General features: G+C 41.0%; 1 protein-coding gene across 3 annotated transcripts in view; it reads left to right on the top strand.

Moving 5' to 3' along the window:
- TTC7A (tetratricopeptide repeat domain 7A) overlaps window positions 1-25,145 on the top strand; it is a 170,395-nt gene that overhangs the window by 329 nt on the left and 144,921 nt on the right. Inside the window, exons 1-5 of one of the 3 annotated variants that reach the window (XM_057371287.1) lie at window positions 7-14; window positions 2,677-2,840; window positions 4,361-4,529; window positions 20,264-20,394; window positions 22,486-22,607. In XM_057371287.1, the coding sequence (XP_057227270.1) occupies window positions 2,691-2,840; window positions 4,361-4,529; window positions 20,264-20,394; window positions 22,486-22,607 (572 nt within the window). In that variant the 5' untranslated portion in view covers window positions 7-14; window positions 2,677-2,690. Of the gene's footprint in view, window positions 1-6; window positions 15-1,880; window positions 1,972-2,676; window positions 2,841-4,360; window positions 4,530-20,263; window positions 20,395-22,485; window positions 22,608-25,145 lie in introns of those variants that run through there. The other 2 variants (XM_057371281.1, XM_057371271.1) reach the window with 2 other exon arrangements.

Raw genomic sequence — 25,145 nt, 5'->3', positions numbered from 1 at the left:
CGTGCAGGACGCGGGTAAGCGGCAGCAGGGGGCGGCTGAGGCGGACGCCGGTACCGACCCGCCCGGGCGCGGGGCGGCGGCGGCGGGGCCGGCTGCTCGCTCCGTGCCGCCGCCCGGGGTCAGCAGCTCCGCGCCGGGGGTCTAACGTGGGTGGGAGCTGCGGCTGCCCCGGTTCGCGGGGTTGGGGAGCGGCTGGGCAGCGCCGGGTTGCGGGGCGTCGTCCGTCGTCCCGTGTCTGCGCCCCGGCCCCACAGCGGGAGGGAAGGAGGGATGCCGGGGAGCGGCGGCGGGAGCCCAGGAAGCGATCAGAAGATCAGGAAGATCACGTTGCGCTTCCTCTTCGTGTCAGCAGTGCCGAGCTCGCCGGGCAGCGAGAGGCGGCTGCCGRGCGCCCGCGATGCCGCCCCCGCCGCGGTCAGCCCGGGGCGCAGGTGGCGGCTGCCCCGCTCCGAGCCCGTCCTGGGTGCACCCCGGGCTGCAGCCGGGCCACCCACCGGAACCTGCCCCCATGTGGAAGGGTCTCTCTTGGGCTTCTCCATTCGTGTCGTGCTGGTTCCCTCTTGCGCCCTGCCCAGCGCTGTGCTTGAGTGGGTGCCCTTGTCTTACCTCTCCATTTCTGAGGGGCAGTGCTTTACTTAAAGGCTCGGGCTCGTCCAAGTACCCTTTCACATGTAGAACAGGTTTCATAAATAGCGCATCTATTAGTATCTTTTCCCCTGTTGCAAAACGCTGCTTTGCTTTTTTATTTTAAATGAAATTTCTTGTGATAAATGAGGCAGCCTCAGACTGAGTTTAGCAAGTTAGTTAGGAAAAGGACCTGATCCTAGCCACGACAATGGTGCAGAGGGTTCTGCCACTGAAGTTAGAAGCTAGAAATAAACCTTTTTTTTTTTTTTTTTACAAGAGTGTATCTAGTATGTGGCCCTAGAGTTGAAGCTTTCTGGAGTGCCTTAAACTTTACAGTGGGAACCATGGTGGGAGAGATATTGGTAGTTTAATACATGGGGTTTTTTTGAGGCTTTTGAAACGTGTCCATGACGCAGTTTGAACCCTGTGCTGAGAACCACACGGGCAACCTTTGAACTTTAGTCAGCAGCATTTTCCCAGGTGCAGAGATCACCATGCAACCTTTGAACTTTCAGCAGCATTTTCCCAGGTGCAGAGATCACCATGCACTTTGGGGGCATTTGTAGTTGAAGAGTTCACGGTAGTTTCTTCCCTTGTAATTAAGAGGTATAACAACAGTATGATTGCTGTAAAAACATGATTTGTTAATTTGCTGCTATGTCATCATAACTTGCTAGTTGTGAAAGTGTAGTGCTTTGTTATTGCTACAGAGCTTCTTTCAGCAGGTTTTGTGCTTCTAGAAATAATTGTGTGTCTAGATGGGATTTTTTTTAACAGTAGTAGGGTAGATTTTTTTTAAAGGAATATTTGCTTTGTGAAGTTGTGCATATTTAGTTCTTAACTGTGTATGGTCTTACCTAATTCCCTAAGTTTGACTATGCTTGTCTGAAAGCTCTTTAGTGTTGAAAGGATTGCATGCAAGTTTGTGGGGTAATATACTTGAACACTTACACATCCTATTTCATGTATCTGTACTTTATTTATGCAAGTTAGTTGCAGACCTGCAGATGTGCGGGAAGAGCTATGGTTATAATTTGATAGGCAGCTGAAGTTAGGCCACAACAACAAAAAGCCTAAACCACCACACAGTTGATATTAATGCTGTATGTAGTGTATAGGTGGAAGGTAGGAATAAAGTGTCCCCTAGACTGAAAATACACAAGTAGGTACACTATTGCGTTTCACTCATTCTAGTGGAACATGGAATATATGCACAATGTAGGGCTTGGCTCTTTGATGTTCTAAGATTTCCTTGCCCGTTTGACCTACTAGTCTGCTGATGGGAGGTACTGTTGCCRTGAATGAAGGAACTGCAGAACTGGCCCTATCATGTAAGAACTCCAGGTATTGTGGCAGATAAACTTTTTTTATTTTCAGCACATGATTGCCATGTTGCGTGATGCTTCATGCGGTATTCGTTGCTGCTACCTGTGTTTGAGTTTCTCTTGTGTGGAACTGTAAACAGGGATAGATGTTAATGTAGAAAGGGTTTTATGTGGCTTGTTAGTTATGGCAGAGAATCAAWCCTTGTGTGTCTTTAGTAATGGATATGTAGAATATGTCTAATTTATGGTTTTAATTTTTATTTCTGTATACTTTCAGGAAAATTGTAAAAATTTCAGATGCAGTTACTGCTATTGCTTCTCTGTGGTCTAAAGCTTGTACATTTGTGCTTGTGCATTTGTAAATCTAAAGCATCCACTGAAATGTTTGCAAACACTGGTCTTACACTTTTGAAAGTGAGTTTCATGATGAAAATTCTTAACTGTTATATCAGTGACAATGTAAGAAGGAACAGTGCTGCCAAAATTAAAGGATTAAGGAGGGAAAATCTTCAAGTTCCAGGGAAGTGTTGTTTCATTTTTCTATGTAAAACATACTGTTTACACTAGATAGAAGTTAATGGAACTTTTTTTTCCTATTCGTTCTTCCTTACCCCGTCGTTTGAGTTTGTTGTGTCTCAAAGGCRTGTTGTTTTGTTTTTGTAATTCTATTTGTAATCAATATGGCAGTAATCAGTGTTTTTTGTTGGTTGATGTGTGCTTTCAGAGGACTATGGGAGTATGCTGCTTGCAGAAGCTCTGCTGGAAGAATGTTTGAAGGAAAACTTTGCCAAACTGAAAGACTGCGTTCCACTGTCAGAGAAGAGTGAACCCAAACTAAGTGAAGCTAAACAGTATCTGACCAGTATCTTAAGCAGAGGGAAACTAAGAGTAAGTGGGCTCTATTATCATAATTCCTGCCAACCTTCTTTCTTTTGATTATTAGTTTGATACGGGGTGTGAGTATTGCCTGTTCGTGTCCATGGATGTGCAGTGCTGTACTGTAGATGATACTAAGGGACTGGTAATTTCCCCTTGGCAGGATCTTATGTTGTGAGACTTGCTTTTTCATATGAAAAAAAAATTATGTGCTACAAAGACATACCCTGTTTCTTTTTTTTTTTTAACTGGAAAGAAGCAGGATAAATATTTAGAATTTCTCTTGGGTGGTGGAGTGTCACCATATCCCAGCTGTCAGGTCAGCACAGCTTAGTGACCTCCTGCTGCTCCTGATCTGAAGGAATTGTGCGCAACTGGTTAGCTCCTGATGGGAGAATAGTGTGCCACAAGCTGTCAGGAGCTTAGGGTTGTGTGGTGAGTCCATGATTACAGTCTTGCACTGCTTTCAGTGTCTGTCAGAGAAGTAATGCTTTTATTTTATTTTGTGGTCTGGGTGTGTGGCTGGTAGCTGTTTGTCAGCTCAGTTGCAGAGCTTCAGGAGTGTTTTATTACTTTGCTTTGATGGCTGCTGCTGCATTGGTGTCCTTTGGCACACAGTTGCGTAACTGGGTTTAGAAATAAATGAATTACAACAGTCTGTTCTAGGCTTGTATTACTTTTGGTCCTGAAATTGCCAGGCTAGTTAAGTTGGAAATGTGTGTTGGACTTTTACATGTTAGTTTCCAATAAGCAAGGTCAGCCTGTGTGGAAAATAAACTGGAGGGAGAGTCTGTCCAACCATCCTTTTTAGTTTAGCCCCATTAACAGTGAGAACTATTGAATTCTTCCAGGTTTTTGTGTTTAGTTTGGCTGCATGAATTGCCATTACTGTTTCTTTGCTAGTGGTGACATAGCTACTCATGCAGCGTTGACCCTATGTTGATTGCATGTATTTAAAAAAGTGGGTTTGAAAGCTTAGGAACCTTTTCATGCTTTCCAAAGGGTCTGAACAGATGTGTTTTACCRAGGTTTCTGTTACACGTTTTCAATCCTTAAACAAAACGAATCTTAGAAATAGTAGGTGTGCCTTCTGTTTTTTCACTGTTGCATGGAATTCTTTGACAAACAAAGAAAATTTGGGAGCTTTCTCGCTCTTWATTTAAATATACAGAGGAAAGGGGAGCACTTGTCTAAAAAGTGATGTTCAGTGTCTAGTTTAAAAGCAGGGTTTTTTTCTGTGYGTGTGTGCAGGTAATTTTGATAAAGCCAACCTTTTATGTGCTCTCTGTGGCTGATGAATCGATAGAGCAGGTCAGCTGAGATCAAAGAGGTGGCTTAGAARCTGTGTATTCCAAAACGCAGCTCCACAGTGGTTGCCTGACCTTTGCTGCCTGCTGCTCTCATGAGCTTAGCCTTTGCAGTTTTGTGAGAGGAAAGCGTTCTGAACCTGCTGAATTTGTTGTGGTGTACTTCATTCTTCCTGTCTGCTATTTCAGCCTGTAAACACTTTCTCTCTCCCTGCTCCATTTCAGCCGAAGTATATGAAAGAAGCTATGCTGATCCTAGGAAAGCTTCATTATGTGGAGGGATGCTACAGAGATGCCATCAGCATGTATGCAAAAGCAGGAATTGATGACCTCTCAACCAAAGATGAACCGCTGTACGTGCTGCGTTTGATAACTGAAGCCTTTGTTATTAAAGGTAAAGGACCATGTATGCGTATTTGAAATATGCTGCCTTTAGGTTGAAGCTATTTCTCCACGTGTTGTGGTTGGAGCAGGATTAGGGCAAAGATGTATACTGTGGAAAATCCTACTGGGTATGGTCTATGTAATTTTAGGCTTAAAGGCATTATGGAGTCTTAGTCCATGGTTTTTAAACTTGGCTGGCTGGTAAAGAAGAGCTTGAAATTGGAAATGTTGTGGTAACTCTTGGCTCTAAGTCAGCAATATGCTTGCGCTTCTGTGTCCATTTTTGGAAAATCTAAATCAAGCACTTGGCTGAATTGGGACCTATGCTTTCTCTTAGAAAGAGTTCATCTATTTGTACATTTCTGTGATTTCTGTGAGTTAAGCAAGGACRGTGTCTCCAAGTTTTAAACTCTGGACTAACAGAATATGTGCTTCCAAAGCAGGTAGTATATTTTTGCAATGCATGTCACACAGTATCAGACCTTACGTACAAACAGGAATCTCTCCTCCCACTTGTAACTCTACAGACATTGTACTGTKCGAGAGATTCTGATAAAAATTCCCTCTGTGGGTAGTGAAATTGCATTTCTTTTTGAATGGGGGAAAGGAAGACCCTTGTCAGTTCTTGACTTGGGGGGAGAAAAAGTTCAGTAACCTTCTCCTTCATTTGCTTTCGGTTCCTTTATAAATGTTGCTCAAGTACTGCTACCTATCTACTGCTTTCTACTCTTTTCAGCATGTCCACCAGCTAATTAGGTGAATGAGAACTCTGATGATCAGATACCTTCAACTGGTATGTAAAAGAGTGAAACCAAATCAACCCAAAATACTGTTTGACTGGGCTGCTAGTATTACTGATAATAATTTGAGTCATTCTGCTTTTTTGAAATCCTGTTTGTGCTGCCTTGCTTGCTTTGATTTTTGTTTTCTATGGTACTGATTGAATCTGCTTCATTAATGAGCTTTTGTGGAGCAGGACTAATTTACTTGTAGCTCACGCTGACATTTGCATGGCGCAGAAGAGCGAGTAGCTGCCAGTGCATTCTCAGCAGTTGCATTTGAGAGCAGCTCCCGGTGCACTCCAGATTCTGAAGGAGATGCACTGTCCTCATCGGAAACTGGAGATGTCCCTTGGTGAGGTGTGAGTGTAATGATAACGTGTGTATGGAAACTGATGGAATAACGCTGTTGTTGTAAGACCCCTTGTACTGTGTTGACTACCTAACTTACACATCAAGATGTTGGAGGTGTTTGCCTCAGACCATCTGGCAATTTTTTTGGTTTCTTTCTCCGTGTGGTTTAGCATGAAATGTAAATATTGTGTTGCCCCAGTAAACTGTATGGAGCCCTTGCCATTGCAGAGAAACCACTGTGCTATTATGGTTCCGCAGTCTTTTTCCTCCATGATGATTATTTTCAGGTTAGCTACAATACCAAGGTTATATATAGTAAGTTACTCAGTATTCTACCAAAGTTGCTGGCAAGAAAAAGTCCAGCAGAATGGAACGTGTCCAGCATAGTTTGGAGAGGGCATTCACTGCTAGGATCACTGTTCTCTTATGCCACATGCTCAACCTCCCACTCTTATGTTAGAACTTTGTGCGGGTAGCTATGGCAATAGCAGTGTAGATTTAAATTTTCATTTTAAAACATGTCTGTCCAGGCTGCTTCTGCAGGGCAATTAACAATATGGAGTTGAATTACTTAAAATTCATTTCTACTTTATTATGCTATAGATTTTTCTTACTCTCCTTTTTAATTTGGTATCTCTGCAGAAATTATGTTGATCCATGCTATATTACTGCCTTTGGTTGAACTGCTGGTTGTTTATGGAATCTGAAAACTTCTTTAAAGATGCTCTAGAATGTTGTTGGTAGTAAAAGTTTGGCAGGGGTCATTCAGGCAAATATCCAGAAGAGCCACAGTCTTGCCTGTTTCAAGGAAGAAGTTAGGTTCCCCACTTCTTACTCACATTTTCAGGAATAGGAGAAAGCAGTTGGTRTAATAGAATATCCTTGTTTATTCAGCAAAGGTTAAAACAGCAGAACTTTGTATCACCTCACAGTGTGAACTACCTCGGTTCTGTGTAGTAGACACTGCCGAGTTACACCTGTATGCAGAATGACAGCATAGGGTAGCACTCAGGATTAGGCAGGAAAGGTCATGAAAGAAAGAAATGTCAAATCAAAGGCTTATTTTTATGTTTCTTATGCAAGAARCTCTCTGTGTTGCATAAAACAGTATTGCGTAAGCAAACTTTGCTTCTAAATCAATTGGGAAACATTGCGGCTTTGCTGCCTGGTGTTGTCCATTTGAAATAAGCAAGCAGAAAAGACTTCAGAACAAAACGTGTAGCTGTCAGAGCCCATTGGTTTCCCTGTGTTTGTGCTTGCTGCCAAAACTCTGCAGAGCTCTCTCTCTTTGCAAGGAGTAAATCTTCCTGGTAGTAGGTAGGGTCACTGCCTAACTCTTGGAAAGCACTTAAAAAACTCTTAGCTCTAGCCAGGGCTTCAGCATACCTAAAATCCAGGAAAGAGGCTCTGAAGTGGCAATGTTTGCTGTGCTGCTGAGAGCATGACAAGAGCTGCTTTAACTTACCTGGGCTGTTGCCTGCCTGAGTGATGGAGGCTCAGGCAGGGCTCATGTGACATATGGGTCTAGGGATGTGTCAGAGYTGCTGCAAGGTGAGTCATGCCTGTGCTGAGAAGCTCTCTGTGTCTGTCAGGCCAGGCACTGGATTTCTTCTACCTGGAGTGGGGTGGCCTGGATTAGCTACCTGTCTAAATCTGTGAATAATGACGCAGGATTGCACATGGTATCTGGTTTCCAAATGGGTTTCTAGAGACTTAAGGCTTTAAAAGTCCCACTGCCTATTTCTCTCCTTTTCTCCCAGTCCATCATGTAGTAAATTTTATGTTATTATTGGCCATTTGGCAGCTCAGGGTGGGTTTAATGTGTGCAACTTCAGTCTGAACTCTCTGTAGGCCAGAAGTTGGCTGTTCTGGGGTGGTTCATCACCTCTTCAAATGGTGTCTGACAGTTGAAGTGAATGGTATTGTACAATAAAGCCTCTTTTCTGGTGACTGTGAGAAGAGACTGTGGACTAAATTGAAATTTATCCGTTGTAATTTTGTTTTTAAATGATTTTGTTCTTTTGCTTGGTTTTTGGTTGTTTTTTTGTTTTGTTTTTTTTTTAACTTTAGAAAAGACATCCATTTTATCAAAAGGCTTCAATGTGATGTTGGTCTTTTTAGATCTTTGAAAAGATGTGGAAGAGAACTAGGTGATAATGTATTTGTAAGAAGCGTTGATCATAGTCTGGATTTTATTATAACAAATCCAACCACAAGTCATATCTATGAGGAAATGAGACTGTGTTGCAGCAATGGCTGTGAGCTATCTATATTTTGTTCTTGAATCCATTTTAATAATTTAAAGATGTTTAAGATCTATGGTGTGACACTTCTGAAAAACCAAAACTAAGATATTGAGACAAACGCTGCTGGATTGAGCCACTGTTCATTAAAGCTCTCCTAAGAACTGTGTTATTTCTGAAATCAAATCCTTGAATCTACCACAAGTTTTTTTTTTTTCCTGAGCTTAATAATGATAAACAGTCTGGAACCTGCTTCCAGTGTTCTGGGTTCAACCCAGCTTGTTGTGGATTATTTTTTATTTGTTTGGTTTTAGGACAAATTGCTGAGTTTATGTGTGTTCCTGTTTCTCTTGTGGTTGTATCTTTTAAAAATTCAGTGGTAATGAGGTCATTGTGCTTGGCATTATATTGTTCTGCTTTCTCCCCATGTGAAATCACTGTCTTGGGCTTCTAATACTGGAAGTGGTTGTTTGGAGTTTCTGGTGGTGTTTTGAAAAGAAAATGGTGRTATCACTCAGAGATAAACAGAAAACTTGACCTTTTGCTCAGCTGGTTTGGAAACTATTTGCTTGGTTTTAATCAAGGTTTTAAATTGACCAAGTGAAGCCTCAAAATTGGAATAAGGTGTTTGAGACTTCTGGTGATTGTGTTGCTTAATTAGTTTCTTATTTTGTTGGCTTTCTCTACTGTTAAAAACAGTAGGTTTGCATTCAGTAAATATAAATTTGGTGTTGAAGTTGTTCATTCTGGTTAATCAGAGGATGTATCATGCACTTGTTCATATACTTAATTGAAGTCTTTAATTTTGACATTTGCTTGTGTGTCACTCATTTTTCTAATACGGCTTTCTACATGATGATTAATTTCCTGGATGAGATTTGTGTTCAGCTGCTTTTGTTTGGAAGTTAGAATAAAATGTAGAGTTAAATATAGTTTTATTGCAAAACTATGTTCTGATAAATCTACTCTTCCCTCCTTTAAAGAATTTTATTTCAAATTTTCAATTTAATACATTAATTTCTTTAACTCAGTGTTTCTGATAAAATGATAAATTTCTTGTTATGTGTACATTTTTTTTTTAGTTCATAGATTGAAATGGAAAAAATAAGATTTCCTGTTTGATTTTATTTAGTTCATTATTGGTTCRTTGAACTAAATTAGTGGAGAGAATTGAAAGGGAGGAAGGTAGGTGGGTTTCTTTAAATTTTAATTTTTTAATTTTTTGTCGTCTTTGCAAGAGAGCACGTCTGTTTTAAAGACTATTCCAGTGCTTCATCAAACTCTTGCTTCAGATCTGAAGCTACTAACTTTCCTAGTTCAGTTCTYTACTAAATGCTCCCAATCCCATAGTGCAAGGATACATTCCACTCAAATAACATTAATGAGTTATTGTGTGCTATTGGCTTAAGTTAAGCAGCCTTACTTTTAATTAGAGTTTCCCATTAACTTCTCTGGAATGAGATTTTTGTCCACTTAGTGTTTGGTAAGTGAGACAAGGTAGTATCAAAAAGTARTATTAAACCTTCAGAGTGTTCTAGAATACTGACTGTATGGAACGATTTTGAGTGCTAGTAGTTTGAACAATTTCAAGTGCAGATCAAGTAAGTTTAGAAACATTATATAGTGTTGCAGGGTTGTAATTTATTTCATAATCTTCTTTTGAAAGTGAATTTATACTTCTAACTTCTTTTTGCCAGAAGCATTTTAAATTCAGGTCATGTTTTATAAAACTCTTACTGGGCTGTACATGTACTTTATAAGCATTTTCCTCATTTCAGAGGGCAAAGCATTTCTCAGGATGTCTTCTCCTTTTTGTACACAAGTGTTTGGAAYACTATTCTGCTTGTATGCCAGAAAACCCTCCCAATAGTTATATGTACTCTAGTGCTTGAGATCTTTACTACAGGCTAATTTTTAAGAGTTTTTGAAGTTCCTTAAGAAAAGCTTTGCTGTAATACCTAAAGAGAGAGATACACACACATGTACTCTTACCATGTAAGAGCATACCTTGTCTTGTCAGCTGAGACAAGTGTAGGAAATGTTTTAATGGAAGGTTGATGACATTTTTTTTCCAYGTTCAAGTAAGTAATTGCTTTATATTTTCTCTAGGCACTAATGTGGAAAAATAAAAGCATGTTAAAATTGCACATGTCAAGTTAAAGATGATCTATTTCTGTATTATTGTTGACGAGCCACATGGCTTCAAACAGAATTCTCAAGTCTTCTAGTGGTAAAAAAGGAGGGAACCCAGATCTTCCTCCCTTCCTTTCAGCACAGCTGRCCCCACCCTCCCTAGAAGCTGAGTTTTCATCCTGTCTGCATTGCTGTTATTGACTGACCTGAGGGCAATGTGTTGCTATGTACCCATTTAGCRGAAATGGGCAGCAGGTTGTAAGATGTAAGGGAAAAAATCCTATGAGCCTGAATTTCCTCCCTGTCTCTCCCCCTTAGTTTGTGTCAAGTATAATGTTGTTTAGGCACTGTTGACATAGGCTTGTGTGTTACATGTGTAACATAGGCTTTTACTTCAAGGTCTAAGCCTTCTGTACTCTTAATAATCCTATCTAAATTTGAGGGGTTGTTACCCTTGCGTGTTTTGACTTCCCAGGGGTTCCAGTTCACTACTGTTTGGAACYTGCCCACCCTGGAAGCGATGATGCTGGCCTGAGGTGCTTGAGTCCATTGTAGTGTTGAGAAGGGTATCTAGATCTTAAAAGACAAATCCATTGTTCTTGTCTTTAGGAAAGCTTGTTGGTCATGAAGAGCCAGAATTAKACCAGGCACAAAGTTGAGATGAGAAAAGCATAGGTTTGGGTGACAGTTAAGGGAAAAGTTACCTAAAACTTTGATGTCACTTCTTCTTTGAACACAGACGTAGCTTTAATGATAATGGGCTTCATGAGGATGGTTAACACTTGCCAGCATGCCAGTGTGAACCTATATGATGCATTTGAAATGGTATATTTGCTTGCAGTTGTCTCTGTTCCTTAACTGCTGTTTCCTCTGCTGGCAGCTACTAGGTGAGGTTACTTTTGTCAGTAATTTCAGCTGCTGCTGTGACTAAGTAGAACTTCATGGGACACAGTAGAAGAAAAAAAATCTGTTTTGTTTTGTGGGTATTTTTTTAATTTTATTTGGTTGGTTGGGTTTTTTAAGGGTCTGGCAGGGACGCATGATTTCTTTTTTGGAATCCTCTGATGACTACAAAAGGTACAGATTTGTCTCTCTGAGAACTGAGGTCTATGGGCTCCTTTTAAACACAGCTGAAAGAATAAAATTAGTTTTCTTGCCTGGCCATTAGAAAAATTGAGTCCCAGCCAAAAGGGTGTATGATACAATAGAACATTAAAATTTGAGTAGTTCAGTGTAAGACGTTTTGTTGGCAGAACTTGTTTTCACTTTTGCTCGGCAAAAAATGCATCTTTTAAATGTTAATCCACATCAAAGAGAGAGGGAGACACTTTGTTCTATACCTGGTATTGCACTTCAAAGTGCTAGTTTTTACAATCCTGACAGCAAGACAGGAAGCATGCTGTTAATTCATGTTGGCATCAGAGTAGCCGTCTGATAGGCAAAAGCCTCACTTTGTAGGTGTTGATGTCTTTTGATAAAAGTACCTACTATCAGTATGTCTTACTTGGGGTTTCAGAATAGCAGTTTAAGAGTTTAGAGTTGCCCTTAACATTGTGAMAGTGAATGACTTTGAACCCATTGCACGTTGGTGAATTGTGTACCTTGGTGCCACTTCTCTTCTGCTTGGATGTGAAAGAATTGCCAAGCCCAGCCTYGGTATTCTTGGTGCACTTAGGCTTTTCTGTTGTGCTCTGTGAGCTTTACTCTGTTGGATCAGATGGTTTATTTTTTCAGATGTAGTTTKTTTAGCATAGTCAGCTGTGCACAAATGCAGCATGGGTGCTACTTTAGACTTTTGTGGASAGTATATGCAGGCCACTAAATGCAGATTACTGAAATTTGAGAAGTGGGAAAAGGAAATAATTCTAGTTCCTTTTGTTAATGTGGTTTGGTTTGTGCAGTGGTGAAGTCTAGTTATTCTGCTCTCTTCCCCACATACAGTTAGGTGCTGGTTGCACACATGCATAAAACCTTCTCCACCTTTTGCTCTCTGACTTRGTTCTCTAAAGGTGTGAGGTTAGCAGCATCAGGAGATGGAAGAGTATTTGCKCTGGTTTTCTGAGGAAATGGAACAATGTTTGTAAGGTTAAATGAGACAACATACTACACTTATTTTCACTAAAAGAGAACAAATACAAAGGTACTTGCAGATGGCTTAAGGCAGCGGTAGCTTTTAGATGGCTGTGATGATGGAGTCATGCTGGGGTGGTATTGTGTAGCATGGTATGTGTCCAGTGGCTATGGGAAGGTTTCCATATTCTGGTTTGCCCTGAAGTAAGCTTCAGATGTCTCTGACTGTCTTTTAAATGACAGGGCAACAGGCCTGTTAGTCCTCACAGGCTCTGTCTGTTCTAGTAACTTTAAATAGGAGTGTCTTGAGTGTTTGATATGAGTCATGTTAGTAAAATATTAATTGCCCTTCCTTTCTCTCCCTTCTGCTTCCCAAATACACATAGAATCATTTAGATTGGAAAAGACCTGTGAGATCATCAAGTCCAACCATTAACCCAGCACTGCCAAATGCAGTAATAAACCATATCCCTAAGCACTGTATCTACACATCTTTGAAATACCTCCAGATATGGTGACTCCTAGACAGCCTCTTCCAATGCCTGACCTTTCAGTGCTCTTTCAGTGAACAGTTTTTTTTCTGATAGCCAATCCAGGCCTGCCCTGGCATAACTTGAGTCCATCTTCTRTTGTCCTGTTTTTACTTTGTAGAAGAGACCGACCCCCACCTTGCTATRCGCTCCTTTCAGGTAGTTACAGAGAATCTCCATTTCACAGGCCAAGCACCCCCAGCTCCCTCAGCTGCTCCTCTTAGCACTTGAGCTTCAGACCCCGCACCAGCTCCGTTGCCCTTCTCTGGACATGCTTYACCACCTCAAGTTCTTTCTTAYAGGGAGGGGCCAAAAAATTGGATTCTAGGGCTAGTCTTATTAAGTGACTCTGCAGCTAGAAGAGAAATTTCTTGCAATGCTGCATAACTGTGGTGCAGATGAATTCAGGATGAATGAATTCCAGTACTTGTTCGTCAGTACCATGTGCCCTCCCTTGTGCCCCTTTCACTTAATTTTTTTCTCTTCTGCTTCTTCCTGTTGTATTTAGACCAGGGAGAACTAATTTCTGCAGTATGCCGTGACAGTTTATGGATGTGGATTGTGTTGACACAGTCCTTAGATGGCGGGCTGTAAGAGAATGCTGATCACCCCTGTGCTTGCTGTGCCTCAGAGCATTGCTCCAGTAGATATATCTTCATGTCATGGTATAGAGGTGGCCTCTCATACCAGGACAATCAATATGTTGCAGCAGCAGTCCCCAGGGGGTGCATGTGCCCCAGGGGGTGTGCAAGACAACCTACAGTGGTGCAGAAGAAAAGCCCCCACACTGAAATAAATCTTTATTAATGTATTTTATTGGTGGTGGTGCTCTCACTTTGTATGTCGAGGGTCACATGTTACATGGAGCCCAAAAGTGTCTTGCAAAAAAGAGTTGTTCCACATTGTGGACCGGCATCCTTACTAATTCATTCACTTCCGTATGTTATAGCTCACCTAGTAAACTGGATTTATGTACTATATTGCCTAGTTTTAATTAAACTAACCCTCATGAAATGGGCAAGTATCTTAAAGATTCCCTYGAAAACCTGTGGATTCTGGGTTATGCTAGAAATAGGAGCACAAGTGAACGGTAACTATGTCAGAGCTTACACTGKTAGGCATGAGCTCTTCAGTCAGGTGAAGGCCATCACTGTCTAATTRGATCTAATCAATGAAGTCTAATGATACTCAATTCAGTACTTCAATTTTTGGAAGCTGGTTTTGAGTTTCTTGTGTAAAAGCAAAATATGAAAAAAGGATACCGTTGGGGAAACATTTGTTCTTCCTGCTGTGGAAAACTGGCTGAAGTAATATGAAATAACCAATATGGTAGCAAACTAAAATGTAATCCTTTGAAAGACACACAGAAGATACTGCCAAAGACTTGAAAAAAACAGGTATTAGAAGAAATCGGGCAGTGTGGAAGGCTTGGTATATAGTTTTATGRAAGTATAAATGTTTCTAACATGCCTCATCTTAAGGAACTTTCCAGCTTCTGGTTCAATAATGAAATACATAAAGAACTACTTAGCAGCGCAGTGGGGCCCAGAAATGCAAAAAACGCTCCAAGATGGCATCAATGGGGATAACTTGATAAACACAAAACTTTTAAATAGAATCTAATTTGTAATGAGATGGGGAGTAACCATGAATATCTGCACACACCAAAGCTTTGYGGTTGTTTCATGGCAGAATGGTTAAAATAGCTGTCAAAAATGAATTGTGCCTTCTTGCTTTTACAAGAAGTCAGGTGTTCTGAATTTGCAAGCCTTTTCTGTGCTGACAGGTGGCTGTCAGTAGAATGTTACCTAGCAGGCATTTTTGAAAAAACAAACACACAAATATATAATAAATGCATTATGAAGCAATGTGTGTATATGACTATGTGTATGTTGGTGTGCATGCTCAATATTTTTTTTACTCAATCAAAGAATTTTGGAGACTATTGTATTACAGGTTAAAGCTAAGGTTAAAAGACATGCTGTGAGGGTTAAGAGCAGTCAGTTGATAGGCAGCAGGTCTGGCTATGCTTCAAAGAATTAGTGTCTGGATTAAAGTTGCTGATTTCTGCTATACATAAGATATGCAGTGTGATGCAGAACCTACGCATCATTGATGGAGGGCAGGGGACTGAGGTTGCATCTCAGGGGAGTGCTTGCTGCCCTCTGGCTTCACAGCCACTTAATCAAAAAGATGTCCTAATTTCCGCAATAAACTTGAGCTGTAATTGCAAGTCTAACCCAGATAGACTTCTTGCTCTGAAAATAATCGGAGTAACATTGTTGGCATTGGTTTATTGCATCTAGTAGGAAATCTGGGAGTAGGAGGTGTTGAGTCCTGCATTGATGCAACTGAGCAGCCTTCACAGGTTGCTTGAATTTAAGCTTCATTCCCAGTTTACAGTTAGAAAGGTCTTTAGATAATTTTACTTGAGGTTACTGGAATTATCTGCCTTTATACCTTTGAGACTTTGACATGAAAAGCACTTTAAGGTTGTAGCAGATTGATAGGAATTTACAATAATCCTGTATAATAGGAAGCAGTAGTGAAAGAAGTACATGCAGCTTTCTTCAACAACAAAACTTGCATCTTCCTCCCTACCTTTCATGGAYTCCAGTATGAATGAAAGTGTTCAAAACAAAGGGCTTCTAGGCCTTGCTTCCCCTATTGCATTTGTATTGCAGATAAGCCCTGCTGAAAAGATCATAGCTTAATTGCTGGGGAAATAAGTATCAAGACTAGGTTGTGAATTATTTAAACTGCTGTGAATTGTAGCAGAAATAATGTATAGTGATGAATCTTGCCTATGTCAGCTTAATCCAAACTTCTGCTTGTTGAGGTTCAGGCTGTTTTGCTTTCCAAGACACTGTAATGGAATGACGTAGTTGAAGACTGCGCTCTTAAGTTCAAACCTTAGSTGGCAGGGCAGACTGGTTGTAATGCCACCTCTAAGATGGTTTGGTTGTGCTTTTGAATTTTGTCTCTGGGGAGTGTTTAGTATTCTGATGAATTTTGGTTAGTTAGTATGCAGGTGTATATGTTTGAAGTCTTAAAAACAGTCTCGTTTCAATGCTAAATAATTTCACAGAGCCACATTTCCGAACTAGATGAAGGCCACRTGCTAGAAGTGGAATGCATCCTCTGCAAGGGGACAGTCACCCACAATGACCTGATGTTCTCCAGGGTGAGAATGTGCACACAACCAGTTTCCTWGCAGCAGCTGCCATGCAGTATCTTCATTCATGGCTTACCCAAGGCAAATGACTTACCTTCCTGTGCCTAGAGTTAAACTATTGCATGCACTTAGCTTAGCATCACATTGTTTTGTGGCCAGACTGGCCTGTCTGCGTGGCACAGGAGCACAGACAGTATTCCCTTGCTCTGCAGACTGGGGCTGGTTGTGTTGGCAGGGCTGTAAGTTCCAAAATAAGRTGTCTTTTGCTTCAGGTTGCCAGAGGTGTACTCAATACATAGCAGTGGGACACAACACAGCAGGTTAGGTTCATACTCTTTGTGCTGTTGTGTTTCTTTGGTCCCTTCAGCTTTCCAGGTAGCTCTGATGCCCCAGGCTGTGGTGTTTTAGCAGCTGCAGGCTAGTACTGTTGGTGGAAGTGATGGGCTGCTGCTGACCCTGAATTCTTGCACCTATGAACCCATCCTTCCCTGGTTTTGTAAATACATCTAAATACATGAGGCTTGAAGTCTCTGTACGAAGGAAAGTTAAAAGAACCTGTGAGGGCATTGGTACATTGTTCCTTCTCAGAAGGAGTATGCTGGTATTTGGCAAGCTAGTTTAGAAAAATAAAGCCACCTAAATCTCCTCCCTAATYCTTGTGCAGTCTCCATCTGTGTGCTGAGGCTTTCAAGACCAGGCCAGGTAGCACATTGAGATGGCTCTTTGTGCAGAAAGTCAGACCAGGGACCTTGAAGGATTCTTTTCAGCATGAATTTTCATCCCATTTGTGTGGCTGATGTCACRTGTCCATGTGCACATGGATGTTCCAGTTCTGGTAATAACATCATCTCAGAGCATTGGAACTATATGATATGAATGTCTTCCCTTGGCAAGGACTGACTGAGGTGAAAATTTAAAATAAAATAAATAAAATTTATTTATTTTAAAATAAATAAAATTTCCCCCTTCAGATTTCCATAAATGAGAGCAGTGCATTTCAACTTTAGGAAGAGATTAGTTCAGTGATACRTCTTACAAACGTTATGGATTTGTGGTTTTTTTTTCTGACAAACAATGCATCTTAGATCTGGGAGCAGGGAAGAAGGGGCAAAGATTATAGGAAGGTGAAGAACCAGAGRTGAATGACTGGGACTACTAGACAAGGTGAATGGAAGCCTTGTCTTTATGCAGGAAACAAAAACAGCATTTGCATATGTTAAAAGTTACTTCCTCTGGACTGGGTAGAATTGGTTCTTTTAAAGATGGATAATCTGGAAACACGTCTCAAAATCTTGAGCCTGGGCCATACTCTATTAGAAAACTGTCTCCACTCTAAGAAAAACTACTTAGTATATATGTATGTATCTATTTAAATTAGGGCACCTGATTCATGCCAGGAAAATCTTAGTACAGATAAACTTTAAGTTGGTATTCTCTTACCACAACTGGTTGTGAAAAGTRCCCAAGTCCTTTTACCTTAACCAGCTAACAAGAAAGCATATARCTTTCTACATTACTGGGAAGCTAATTCTGTCTTAGCAATGGCTCCACTTTTCTTGCTAAACACTCTGTGGAAGTAGCATGCACTTTTGTGGCTTTCTGACACATTTTTGTTGAATTTAAATTGCCTGTTGCGCTGCAAGGTTTTTTCTGTGGTGATAACTGGAAGATGGACAAGAGTTAACAGAATTTATTGTCTCAGCACTGGAGGGCTTGTCAACCCTCCAGTCTTACCCAGGGTCTTTGGTAACTGGGTCTTTGTATTATGAGAACTGAGTAGTTGGTGGCTGCAAGAGTAGGGACCTTGTGTTGGTTTTCTTCTGTTCTTCCCGCTGTGTACTGGATTTGCAGTCTGCTTGCTCTAGTTTTTCTTCTCATTGCATTTGTGTGSTGGGGAAGAAAATAGCTCTGTTTGGATTCTGTTTGGATTCTGTAGAAGGTTTTGTACTCAAATGACATCAAATCAGTGCATGTGGTTTTAGAGAGAGCCATGACTAATGTCACATCATGGGGGTCATTTTTCCTTCCAGCCCTTTGCAAGTAGCGCAATGTAGCATTGTGTCTGTTTTAATACAYTCTATATTGCTGAATACTTCCTGTGGCAAGAACCGTTTTGGAAATGCTCATTCCCCTGTCTCTGATCAGCCCCATCTCTGTTTTTCTGACTTGCATGGATGGGCATGTTTGTTGTCAGTACCTGRTGCTGGCAAAGGCTGCTTGCTTTTCTCCCCCGTGTCAGAGCTTAGAGRCAGTGACTCCTTGCAGTGGGCTGTAAGCATGTATGTAAATGGCTTTTTATCAGCCTGTTCTCTCTGTGTGACATCTCCCACGATAAACACCCCCACACAGACTGTGTTAGGATGGCTCTTGCAATTTGATTAAATGCTGCTTGTATATGAATGTCAGTGGATTGTACTGGATTTTTTTTTTCAGGGCCCTCAGCCCTATTTTGCATTTAAGGGGATAGTGGCTCTGAAATGCAGACTTTTTAAAATTTATTTTCGTTTAAGGGGAATGACTGAAATTCAGAGGTGCATAACACTGAGACAGATGTAAGAAGAATATTGTAGGTTATTTGTTCCTGCTGTAGCGCTGGATACTTTTGGTTTGGTTTTTTTTCTGTAGAGAGAGTTGATGTGCTTTTTTTCCCTTCACTTGTTTCAAAGTGACAGAGTTGGAAAATGGAAGCATTGAAATAATAGGAAAACAACCCATGATATAAATACAGAGACTTCGTAGATGGACTAAAGACAAAATCTGTTATATCTGGATGCTGTACAAGGTGTTTGTCAGAAGAAAAAAAGAAAACACAGTTGGGCATTAGTTAAAATGAGAAAAATGATTGTCATCTCTGTCCCACACACCCTGTCAGAAGTAAATTCAGTCCTTCTGCTCTACCCTGATCTCTGTTTTCAGAGGTGAAAGGCATGAATGTGTATTCCTCCAAGATACAGATCTTTGAGGGAACACACTGCATACAGGAGCCACCAAGCTTGAACCGGTGAGGTATTCTCTCAACCCACTGAACTAACTGCTCATGTGTGGCTCAAATGTAAGACATGAGATAGGGGAAACTCCTAGCAGAGTAACCAAGGGGACAAAACAAATGTTGAACATTAGAAGTAAACAAAGCTAAGACTGCCYAGGAGCCTCAGGCTCCTCCAGCATGAGCGCCCAGACTGTGTCGTACATCATGGGGAAGCCTGGCTGCCCATTGCTGCCTCACAGCAGTTGGTTGCCAAGACTCCTGGAATGAGCAGAGCAGAGGGGCTGTGCCTCCTGCACTGTGGAAGTCCAGGGAAGCATGGCTGGTGCATGTGGTGGGTCCTCACAAATCCTTTGTCACATGCCGCAGCAGTTTAAATAACTTCACTGGAAAGCTGTCTGGAGAGCTGAACTCTATTCTTCTTTTGTCACCTCTGTGGATCTGTGCCAGGAATACTAGAATTTTGTATTTCATATTACATATTTGTCATTGTTATTAGGGAATGTTGTTATATATAAAATTTATTGGAAAGCATGTGCTGAACCTTTTGCAACTTGTGTTAGGCTATGGGGCATCAGTGCAGTTGTGATTGGTGAAAACCCAAGCTTTCAAGCCGTGGTATGTTGTAAAGATTCAGTGTGGCATAAGAACCTGTCCCAATCATAGTGAAATTGGTATGTGGATGTGTAGCTATCCAAATAGATTTAAGRTCATAAAGGATGTCATAGTGTGATGCCAGATGAGGGGCTGATAGTAGAAGTTTTTAATATAGGACCAGTAGCTGTGGGTCTTCAGTTAACATAGTCTGGTTTTGTTGGTTGTGTTGGATAATGATATGAGAATGAAGTTGAGTAGGACAATACCCAGGGTTTTTTCCTTTCTTTGAGAAGGGAATGATCTTGAGGTTAAGAGTCTCTTGTGCCTTGCCAAGAACTTGCTGTATGTCTGTGAGCAATCTGCATGTGCTCAGATTTTCCAAGAGAGGCCTCAGATTTTCCAACTTTGTTTCTGTATCATTTTCCAGTTAGGGTTTTTTTGTTGGTTGTTTTTTTCCCCCTCAACACTGCTGCTTATTGAAAGCTTCACTTGAAGTAGCAGATGCCTAGAAATTATCAATTTCAGTGCCAAGAATGGCACTGAATTGAAGCACCCAATATCTATCGCTGCCTTTGGAAATATGGGCCCTRATTTCTCTGTCTGCTCTTTCCTACCAGAGGAATTGTGTGTCCTGTCTTCATGAAATATTTGAAAGGCACTGTTAGGAGTGTGCAGTGGCACTGTGTGTTAGAGCAGCATGACAAAGATGCCTTGCATGTTTAGGAATCATTTTCCTGGGGGTAGTGTCCTGAAAGTCATCAAAACAGGAGGGGAACCCCCATGTGGAAAAACCTTCCTGTCAACTGGTAACTTAAAAATAATGTGACCATACTGCTGTTGTTAGGCTTCAGTTAAAGAAGATGTTGCCATTTTGCAGGTCTGTCTCTGGAGCGCTCAACCAACTCAATTGCCTCACGTGCTCGACTGTGTGAAAGGGARGAGGAAGTCATGGCTTGTTTTGAGAGAGCATGTGTTGTTGCCCAGGTGTACTTGCAAGAGCTTGAGAAGGTAAGAAGAAATGTGCTTAGGGTGTTGCCTGGTGGCCTGGGTGGAATTTCCAGGGTTTTGACAGCAAAAATAAAAAAAAAATGGGGAAATGTCAAGTGTTCATAGACAGGAAGGAGTATGAGAACAAGTTGGAAAGARTGAAGTGTCTCAGTAAAATAATTTCAAAACAGCAGTTTAGCTGTCTCTACATGTTTCCTCTTAGAATGAAGTCTGGAAACTAGTTTTGCCTGTGGTAAAGCACCAGATAGTTCAGATATGCAAAGGTTGTATCTCAAGTTTAGCCCCTACTAAAGAGGAACTTTGCATGGCAAGTGCTGGCATGARGGAACTTTTGCATACCTGCTGTGTAAATGATACACAGTAGTGGATATTCAGATTCCTAATGAGGCGAAAGAAACCCCTTTGGGCCAGCCACAGCAGTTTAATTGCCAGTGCTTCACCTTTTCCAAGTGAACCTTGAGGAGTCTAGGTCATTAGAACCTAGATCTTCCATTCCTGGTAGTGGTCATGGCTAGGCTGGATGGGGCTCAGAGCTACCTGGTATGATGGAAGGTATCCCTCCCCATGGCAGGGGGTTCAAGCTAGATCATCTTTYAAGGTCCCTTCTGATCCAAACCATTCCATGGTTAGTGGCAAGTAACTGTTTAGTGGTTGGTAGGATGATGAGTAAGATGAGTTGTGGGAGCCCTACACTGAGCCATGCAGATAATATGTGCCACTGATATGTGCCACTGGAACACTGCCACATGCAAACYTTGCCTAGCTGAGTTTACAGGACATGCCATGTGCTTCCATGCCCTTCCTGAACCACACATTACACCTGACATCAGCAGTACTGATGGCAATGCATGTTACCTGTCCTGTAACCATAAAGCCTTCGGCTTTTTGACCAGATACTTCTGCTYTTCTCAGTGGCAAAGGTGTGTTTCTGTTTCAGGTTTTGTTTTTAATTGCATTGAAACAAGAAAAAATGGGCTTAGTGCATGTATAAAAATTCATTAAGAAAGCCAACTAAAATGTGACCTGCTTTTGTTTTTCTGCAAAAAAAGGAGAACGGTTTTTAAATTTTAAACATGTTACTGTCCTTCCATTGTGGAAGGATGAGTGCTCATCAGTGCTGGACACTGTAAATTTTTTTACTGACAGCTTGGGTCTGCAAATAAGGGAAAGGATTTGACCTGTAATCCATTCACTTAGAACCATAGAATCAGTAAGGTTGGAAAAGACTGTSCCAGCCATTAATCCAGCACTACTATGCTCACCACTAAACCATGTTAGCACGTGCCTTGACCACCTGCTTTTTGAGTACTTCCAGGGATGGGGATTCCACTGCTTCCCTGGACAGCTTGTTCCAGTGCCTTRCCATTCTTGCAATGAATAAATTTTTCATTGTATCTTATCTAAATCTCGCYGGCACAACTTAAGGCCATTTCCTCTTGTCCTCTCACTTGTTACCTGGTAGGAGACCAACCCCCACCTCGCTACAACCTCCTTTCAACTAGTTGTCGTCTGGACACAGAGGCAAAAATGTAGGATTGCTGATAGACATTCTAAAAGTTCATAGTCCTTCTCCAGTCCTAAATGAAAATACTGTTTTGGAGAGGCCATTTTCAGCACTGGAAGCTGCTTGTTACCAGTAAGGACACTAAACCAAGAAAGATTTGATAGGAGAAATAGAGGAAAGGCTAGGATTCTTCCATCAGGACTCCTGATGGCTAGCTAACTCTTAAAAAAAAGTTTATATTATATTAAACTAGATAAACCTACTCAAACATTGTGTTAATATTTCTGTGCAGGATGCTTAATCTTTGTAGTTGGAGTGGCATTCCCCAAGCTGTTGGTATTAATGTGTCACTTTCTACTTACTTTACTAAAGGTTGGAAAGTCATAAGGGATTGTGTTTCAAAATTCATATTGCWTGTGGAATATCTAATGGAAATCATTGTATAGTTTATTTTAAAATTGATTTTATAACATTTTTGAATAGGTAATAAAGGTAACACTTTATGTTGAAGATACCACTGGCTCATGAGAACCTGGCTAGTTCCAACAGTTGTCTGTATTCCCAGATATTTCTTTTTTTCCCCACAGACCTTAAACAATACACATTCAAGGAGTATTAAGGGCAGCCACATGACTTACTCTGAGTTTGAACTTTCCTACTTTCTGGAAGCAGCTCTGCAGAGTGCCTATGTGACTCAGTTAAAGAAAGGGTAAGTGGATGCAGATATTAATAAAAATAGATAATATTGCATATTTTGTTTCAGAACAGATGAAGACTAACTTTTTCTTGTGTTCTGTTGTGACTTTTGGCTGCTGGCTCACCTCAAATCTCCTCAGTGTCCTTCACTTTCTCCTGTTTCTCAAATGTCTCTCTGTCTTGCTTAAGAGTCCTAAGCCTCATTTTTCCAAACCCACAAGTAGGGTGGGGTAGAATAATTTTCTTGTCTTGACTCAGCTCTGCTCCCTGTGGAGACAAGGGGAGCTTGGCTGTAAAGAGAAAGTGGAATTTTCATTTCACTGCTGTGTGCTTTTAAAATTTTCTGTCACAGGACCTGGTTTAGAGTTCAGCAAAGTCTTACAGGTAGTTTCTTTCATTTATTTGTATCTTTGTTTGTTTAAAATCTTAAATACCCCAGTCAATGCCCCAAATGTGTGTTTTTACTACGGAGAATGCATGGGGGAGCAGTGCTGCTCTGGGGTATTTATTACACCTCTGAAATAAGCTCCCAGTGAACTTCAAAAGGGCAAGAGGAGTTAATATCTACAAACCTACAGTGAATTTTACCTGTGGACAACCTTCTGAAGACTAGCAAAAAAGACACTGTGAATGCCCAATTCCAAAGGCCATTGATGAAGACACACTGTTCCCTAAACCAGGCCGTATCTTCAAAACATCCTTAACTCTGGTTATCCAATGGTGAGATTTTGTTGTGTAGGAGAGTCTTTCCATCATATGTAAATAGTACTTGTAAGAGCCTATCCTTCCTTAGTCCTGTTCTTGCTCTATATTACCCCATTTATTCTCAAGGAATCAGGTACTGAGTTTCTCAGTATCTTCACAAGTGTGTAATTTTGGCTTTTTTTYCCTTTACCCCCAGTCAAAGATATTTTCTCTCATTTTCTTCACTTCTTTTYCTGCTGAGCAAAATGGAGAAGAAAGCAAAAAAATGAGAGAAGATTAAAAAGAAAAAAACTAGGAAAAAAAATCCAGTGAAAATCAGTTTAAATTTTTCTGTAGAAAATTGATATATTTTTTTTCATTCTGCTGGAGGAGGGTTGCTTCTTGTTTAGCRCTTTTTTGCTACCTTTTTAATCCCCCAAAGATGACTTAATGTGCAACCATGAATAGCCCATGTTTTCCATGCATGTAGAATGAAGCTATCCCTGTAAGCCATCCATGAGAGGTACTTTTATTTTAACTTGGAGTCTTACAAAAACACCAAGCTCAAGCRTGGTAAAATGACCCCTTTAGTCAGTCAAGTACAAGTTTATGCATAAAGTAAAGTATGGACTTTTAAAGCATAGTCTCAGGATCAGCTTGGTATGCGGTTTTCCCAGGTGAGCTGGGGGTTGGCCAGCTGTGGCACAGTGTGTGTTTTCCTGCCGTTCTCATGACAAACAAAAAGCTCAGGTCTTGCCAGTAAGCTCATTAACTATGTAGTAAAATAAAAACCCATTTAGAACATATGGTGCTGATGTCCTCTAGGCACCTTTTGAATATCAAACTCATGTTCATTTTATTCAGCAACGTTGTAAATTCAGTGTTTATCAGTGATTAGTTCAATATATCTGGTGGGTTGTTTTGGCTGTTACTGTGGGCCCTGCCGGCTCCTCTCCCATGTTATTTTAACAATGGCTTTAAAAACAAATTGTGAACCAAAACAAACCACAAAAAAAAAACCCTAAAGGAAAACAATTTGAAGTAAAGTACATGTGTAAATAAAGCAGTGCTTTGATTACAAGATGAATGGCTGCAATAGCAGCAAAATGTTCTCTGTAGCTGTTTCCTGATGAAAGAGCAATGGAGCTCCTGTGGCTGGGATGGGAGTGGAATCCTGCTTCTTACCTCCTGCAGTGCAAGTGGGAAACATCAGCCAGGGTTGGAAGGTTCAGTGGATAAAAAGAGCCTGGTGGGATGTGACAACTTGGCCACCCTCGCAGCTGATACTAATGTGTGGTTTCTGCCACGAGAGGGCATAAGCAGCATTGGGATATATTGAGGAAAGGGGAGGAGTGTGGGAAGAAGCTTTTTAGGATGCTTTATGAGTATGATAGATTACTCCACCTGATACTGAACAGCTCAAAGAAGTGCTTTTTTTTTTCCTTATTGCTTGTAGCATTTTCAGGTAGGAAATAAGCCTTGGATGATGACTGCTCAAGCTGTCAGGGGCTAGATTCTATCTGGTGGGATGTCCTTTCCCAGTGTTACATATGTACAAAAGGAGTAGTAAATGCTTTATTCTTGTCTCAGCAGACCGAAGAGCTGAGGGGTACGAGTGCTGTTGTTATTCTTTTGTTCCTGCTGGCAGAATCAGATGTGCTCTTCAGGGAGTATAGTCAGGGTTGCCCTTTTCTCTTGCAGTGAGCAGTGGAAAGAAGGCACCAGTATGAAAGAAAGGTACAGTCTCCCCTTCAGGTGTTGAACTGCCAGCTGTAAGGACCAARCAAGTCTTGCAGCTGTAGAAGTCACAGATGCTTTTAATAAGATGCTTCTTAAAAACAGTGTGTTGCTGAAGACTCATTTCCTG

This window comes from Malurus melanocephalus, unplaced genomic scaffold (genome assembly GCF_030028575.1).
Source record: "Malurus melanocephalus ecotype Western Australia unplaced genomic scaffold, MMel_1.1 scaffold_5, whole genome shotgun sequence".
Lineage (NCBI taxonomy): Eukaryota > Metazoa > Chordata > Aves > Passeriformes > Maluridae > Malurus > Malurus melanocephalus.
This window is presented reverse-complemented; position numbering and strand designations above follow the sequence as displayed.